The sequence below is a fragment of the Rhododendron vialii genome, chromosome 9a (assembly GCF_030253575.1).
Source record: "Rhododendron vialii isolate Sample 1 chromosome 9a, ASM3025357v1".
Taxonomy (NCBI): Eukaryota; Viridiplantae; Streptophyta; class Magnoliopsida; order Ericales; family Ericaceae; genus Rhododendron; species Rhododendron vialii.
The window spans coordinates 35,346,544-35,352,509 of NC_080565.1; the positions used below are offsets into that span (position 1 = coordinate 35,346,544).

Genomic DNA, 5,966 nt, shown 5'->3' on the forward strand with positions numbered 1-5,966 from the left:
TCTGTGTTTTTCGGTTCGAACTTATGTGAATTACCTCGGCTTGGTCCATAGTCCGCTAAGAGCATCCGCAATGGTACTAATCAAAATCAATAATCAAAATGTGCCACGTCAGCATTTGATTATTCATTTAGTCCATAATCAAACTTAACAACATCTACCTCCACATTGGTTATTTTTGTGTCCCTAACAAAAAAAAATCCCATAATACACAAATGCACAATTGTCCAATCGCAAACGAGTTTTAATCATACACCCGACCACACCAAATTATTCGAGTATGGGGTGTTTTTGAGTTATTGAGTTTTGAGTTTAATTGTTGAGTTTGGTTATTGAGTTTTGATTATTGGTAAAAGTTGTGGAATTTGGTTATGGAATGGGTGGAATTTGGTTATTTACTAAAAGACTTGTAACTTTGGTTATTATAATGTGGGGTATTTTTTTAGCATTGTTGTTAAATTTGCTTATTCACATCCATTTGCTTATTACTATGCGAATGCTCTAAGGTATTGTGATTCTGTGAACACTCAAAAGATTTAAATTTCTATTCTCTTTGTTTTCATTATTTTGTCTCTTGTCATATTCAACCGAATAAAAAAGTAATTATAATTTTTAATTGGTAATACTATTTATATGCAATATGGATTTTATTTGAGACTCCGTAGATCTTAATGAGTTCTTTTAAATGATATTTTTAAAATTACTAAAAAAATTATAAATTACAAGATATAATCAATTAAAAAATTATACGAACTTCCAAAAAGGACACAAGATCGGAGGGAGTAATAATTACAACTACTAATTAGCAGCAGATGATATTTTATTTTGGGCATTTCGAAGCTACTGAAACCGGAAAAGGGAAAAAAAGAAAGAAAGAGAAGAAGTGACTAGTAATGACAAAGAGTCACAAAAAAGTTGTTTTTTGAGAAGCACGAGCGCATTAGTTGAATGGTTCGTATTCACCTGTGTCGGGATGTTTGTATACAAATTTGCCACGCTTGTTCGTTTTGAGTATCCAAAATTTATACACATAGTCTTTATTAAAATTTCTTTTCCTATCTCTCTTCATTTGTTATTTTCAAAAATCTCCTTTAAAACATAAAACGAACATATCCGAAATTTATCATTTCAATAACGTTCCCCATTCCTATCATCTCTCAATAATAAAAGGGGAAGTGGACATCCACCACAACCATTAATGAATTCATACAAGTATCTTTGATTTGCGGCTGATCAAGCTAAGAAATTTTTGGGTGCCGAGCAGATACCACATGGCTGTATTTGTTGGCTATTTCAGTCGTTTGAATGTGTTTTGGACCAATGGTCTGGATTTATTTCCTCTCTTTTCCCTTACTCGACGATTCTCTCTCCTCTTTTTTCTCTCTTTAAAATTCAAACCATTTAAAACATGTTTAAACAATTAAGATCGCCGCCAGAATACTGTGTGTCTGATATCCGCAGTCACCCAAAAACTTCTCGATCAGGTTGCATGGTTTGCCGTGGTTCAGTACACCGAAGATCAATGCAAAAGATAAGCATTTATAGCGCATCCATTCCTCTATCTTGTCAATCAGATTTGTAAAGGACGTGTGTTTGATACGAAAGGACACCCATCTTTATCTTCAAATTCGAAAAACAGAAAATTCTAAAATCAATCTAATAGGTTAACCTTATTTGATAGATTTCGATTAGTTCTATAAAATAATATTTTTGAAATCGCATAAAATATTATAAATTATAAGTTATAGCCAATTGAAAAGTGGAACGAACTCTCAAAAAGAACAATTAAATTGGGACGGAATGAATATTATTGAGATAGGAATGGGTGGACATCATTTATTTATTTTATATCCGGATGTCAGAATCAGCTTGCGTTCAACTTGATTAATTTCGGGGCCTTAAATACAATGACCGGGCATAATTCCTAAATCTCAGTGGCTCCAAAATTAGGAATGTTTGGCCTCCATAAAAATGAAATAAGTGACCTCATATATGAACACTTATTGATTTTCTCACAAACACTAAGCCAAACCCTTTGAAATGATAAATTCGTGCCAGATTTGTATACAAACATCCGGACACAAATGAATACGGATGACTAGTCACTTATTCTCTTCCTTTTTTTTTCATTGGCAATGTCTACTTGAAATCTTGTGATTTGGATATTGTGAGGATACATGCCCTATGGTACAAAAGCGTACAATGATACCCTTGTGGTTTACGAAGTGTGCACATAATACTGAATTCCATCTATATAATCATGATCTGTAGCTAATTGCTCCGGTTTCAGATTTTATTAGCTTCGAAATGCCCAAAGTAAGCTGCTGCTAATTAGAGAAGTTTGAAACTTTTGAGTGTTCACGGTACTGTAGCGGACTATGAACCAAGCCCGGTGAGATTCACATTAATTCGAACCAAAAAACATACAGAATATATTTTGCACATATTTTTCAAACACTGATCGTGTTACAACTTGGGTATATTTTATTAGCTTTGTGCCCCGATTGCAACTTGGGTATGTGGAGGGAGGCGGTTTATGTTGCTCGGGAGGAATTGTGAAAGGAGTGGTGACTTATATGGTGAGGGATGATTTGGTGGTGACTCCTATGTCTGCTGTTTCTAGTATTACTACTACTTTGCTTAACAAATTTAATGTTAAGGAAGTTGGTGCACTTGAGGAAAGGGTTGTTGACATGGGAATGCCTGAGGTATTCAATTAATCTCACACTGTTCTTTTAACCATGTTTTAGGCTTAGTGATGTTAATTTCTGACCCTTTCTTATTTGGGTTTTTAGGGCTTGAAGCTGTTGAAAGCAAGTTTGCAGTCGAAGACGATTTTAGCAAGCGTCTTTCTCGGTAACACAGGGGCTGAGGATTTATGCATACTCGATCCTGCTGCCGCTGAGGAAACAATGCGCGCGCGTTAGACTTTGATTCGTTCAAGGGTCTTGAGGTGGTTTAGAATTTGGTTGTTTTTTCGATGTACCATCTTTTTTTGTTTATTGATGATGAGGGTATCTGGTGGTTTGCCCAAACTATGTTCATGAAGGAGGCTGCAAGTTTTAATATATGCTTGACCAATGCTGTAAGATATGCTTAACCTTGTCTATAGTAGGAAGATATCCATGTCTAAAGTTACGATTATGTTTGTCTAGACTTGAAGCCATGCCAAATGCTTCTCCTTATACCTACAAAAGGAGAAGCCAATTAAGTAATAAATTCATGTGTTCGCATTTCTTTCTAACATCCTTATTCTTTCCTACTTCGTTTCCCTAGCTTGTGTTTGTATAATCCCACATTCATCTCCAAAACCCTATGAAAAAGCACTAGTACTGACTCAACTCACCCATGGCATCCTCCTCCTCCTCCAAAGAAGTGATAACCCTGAAACTACTAGTCGACACGAAGAACAACAGGGTCCTTTTCGCCGAGGCCGGAAAAGACTTCATCGACTTCCTCTTCACCCTCCTCTCTCTCCCCATTGGCACCGTCGTCCGCCTCCTCACTGCCAAAAGCTTGGTCGGCAGCCTAGGAAACCTCTACGACAGCGTAGACAACCTGAGCGATACCTACATGCAGCCCAACCAGAAAAAGGAGGTTCTGTTGAAACCCAAGGTGGCTGTCCGTTCGACAGAGGCATCCCTTCTTCTCACCGACGACGATGTGCCCGAGCCGGCGGTTAACAAGACATACAAGCTGTGTGCAAACTGTGTTAGGTATAACTAGGGAATTGATTTTCAAACTTCATTTTTTGATATCCACACTTACTTTTTTTTTTATGTTTTAGTGTTGAAGTGTATGGTTTTTCTTTCCTTCCCTAAAAGACAAAAAAGAGATTGTGAATATAAAAAAAATAAAATTTAAAAAATTCTAATGTGATTTTGTTTTTTCTGATTTAGTTGCCCATTTATGTATTGCGGGTTTCTCCTCTGCTACTCGAGTTGTGATGTGTTTGCAATTTTAATATTAAGGATTCATTAACTGTTTTGGTAAGAGTACCTATTTTTAGGGCTGGAAATGAACTAAGACATTCTTGACTCTTCCAGACCTGACTTAGTAAAGTAAAGATCCGTTCTGATTTGGTCTGTCTATTAAACGAATTGGCTGTTGAGGATATACCTCAAAAACTTATTTTTTTGTGAATTCTTTAATCTCATCGTGAGTGATTAGCCTTTGACCGAATTTGGGAGGAAATTAGTCGAGGACCTCGAGGTGCATGTAAGCGACCCCCTGACACTCCTCTTGATCGCCATATCTCACACAAACACACACAAAACAAAAAATGTGAAGGTGATCACGTGCCCACTACCTCCATTCAACCCATGTTTGTGTAGCACTGAAATTCCATGAGCTTATTTTTGTGGTGCTCGTCTTGATTTTGTGACAATCTTGAACATCATTATAAATACCACTTTTTTGTTGATTAAATCATATAATGATATGTATCAAATCGCTTTTAATCTTTGAGTTAATTTTGATCTCATAGATATTTTCTATTTTGCGGCGGATGGCACAGAATTCGAATCCTACATTTCCTATATGTTGAGGACTTTGCTTGAGATTTTCAATTCATCTTGACATTAAAATTTTACATTACTTACTAACAAAATCGTTCTCTTGTTTCAATTTTTTTTTAACCTAATTTACAGGTTCGTCACCAATGACCCAAAAGCTAATTGTCCAACATGCAAGTCTACTATGGCGTACGATGTAACATTCATGCCATCAAAGGTTGCCAATACTGGTTTATCCGGTGAGGGAGGCTACGTTAAAGGTGTCGTAACATATATGGTGATGGATGATTTGGTGGTGATACCCATGTCTAACATCTCTGCTATTGCATTGCTTAGCAAGTTCAATGTTACAAATGTTCAATCTTTGGAGGAGAAGGTGGTGAGTTTTGGGATGGATGAGGTAATTGATGTTTCCCTAGCCTCTCTCTTGTTGCTTAGTTTTTCTTTTTGTTATTCCTCTTTTTGGTTAATTTCGATCCAGGACTTCCGGATTCAAATATTGCGATTCTTGTTAGAACAAGGATCGCACGGCATTGTAGTTCAAAATAAGGGAAAAGTTGTTATTGCCAGATATGCATTTGGGTAATTGTATACAGAGAATTTGCACATAATTCTTATGAGTGACTGTAGTAGTAAAGAGACATTGAACATATATGCCCTTCTTTTCTAGGGTTTGAAGCTGTTAAAGGCGACTTTGCATTCAAAAATGGTGTTAACAAGTGTCTTCCTTGGAGGCATGAAGACAATTGATGCTTCAAGTTCCATTCCCCGTGATCCTGTCACGGTCAGCGAAACAGGGCCTACCACGGATGCCTCGGCGAGAGCGAGCAAAGCCATGTCTGAACCTCCTCCAAATGAAGCCGTTGCTTCTTCCGAGCCTAAGTCCAAAGAGTTTCATGAAAGGGTTGAGGAATGTTTCAACATTACCTTCTGCCGCCAAGATAATATCATACAAGAGCAGAAGAATATCATAAGAGAGCAGAAGAATATGATAAAAGAGCAGAAGAGGATTCGGAGGAGGGTTGATTACCTTGTCACGAAGTTGGAGAAGCAATTTGGTGCAACTTACTTTTCGGAGGGAGAAGAAGAGGACGCTAATTATGTGCCTCATGATATCAATATTATAACCTAATGCAGTCCTTCGTTGATAGCATGTTAACAAAGTCAAATTTGGCATGGAGGATTTGAGTTCGTTGGGGAACTCCAATTGCACGCAGTAAAGCTACTGGTACAGCAGGAGGTGCACAGCAGCCGCACACAGATCGCTTTTGCGTCCGTCTCGGGTCCCGCAAAGATGATCGAAGCCGCTCATTTTGTTCAAAATACTTTGTTTAGGGTCCCTGTAAAAAATCATCTCAATCCGATATCGGGAAGGGTGTTTACAAATCATCCAACTTTGCTTCAAAATTTAGCCTAGATTTTGAAGCAAAGTTGGATGATTCGTAAACACCCTTC

General features: G+C 37.4%; 1 protein-coding gene across 1 annotated transcript; it reads left to right on the forward strand.

The window, feature by feature from the left end:
• Positions 1–3,217: 3,217 nt before the first annotated feature.
• Positions 3,218–5,683, forward strand: LOC131300545 (uncharacterized). The gene is made up of 3 exons (XM_058326445.1): positions 3,218–3,713; positions 4,647–4,911; positions 5,182–5,683. The coding sequence occupies exons 1-3, from the start codon at positions 3,346–3,348 to the stop codon at positions 5,641–5,643; spliced, it is 1,095 nt and encodes a 364-aa protein (XP_058182428.1). The 5' UTR covers positions 3,218–3,345; the 3' UTR covers positions 5,644–5,683.
• Positions 5,684–5,966: the final 283 nt, after the last annotated feature.

Coding starts and splice junctions, on each gene's coding strand:
- LOC131300545 (XM_058326445.1), top strand. CDS start 3,346: ATGGCATCCTCCTCCTCCTCCAAAGAAGTGATAACCCTGAAACTACTA. Junction 3,714..4,646: donor CTGTGTGCAAACTGTGTTAG/GTATAACTAGGG, acceptor CCTAATTTACAG/GTTCGTCACCAATGACCCAA. Junction 4,912..5,181: donor TGAGTTTTGGGATGGATGAG/GTAATTGATGTT, acceptor CTTCTTTTCTAG/GGTTTGAAGCTGTTAAAGGC.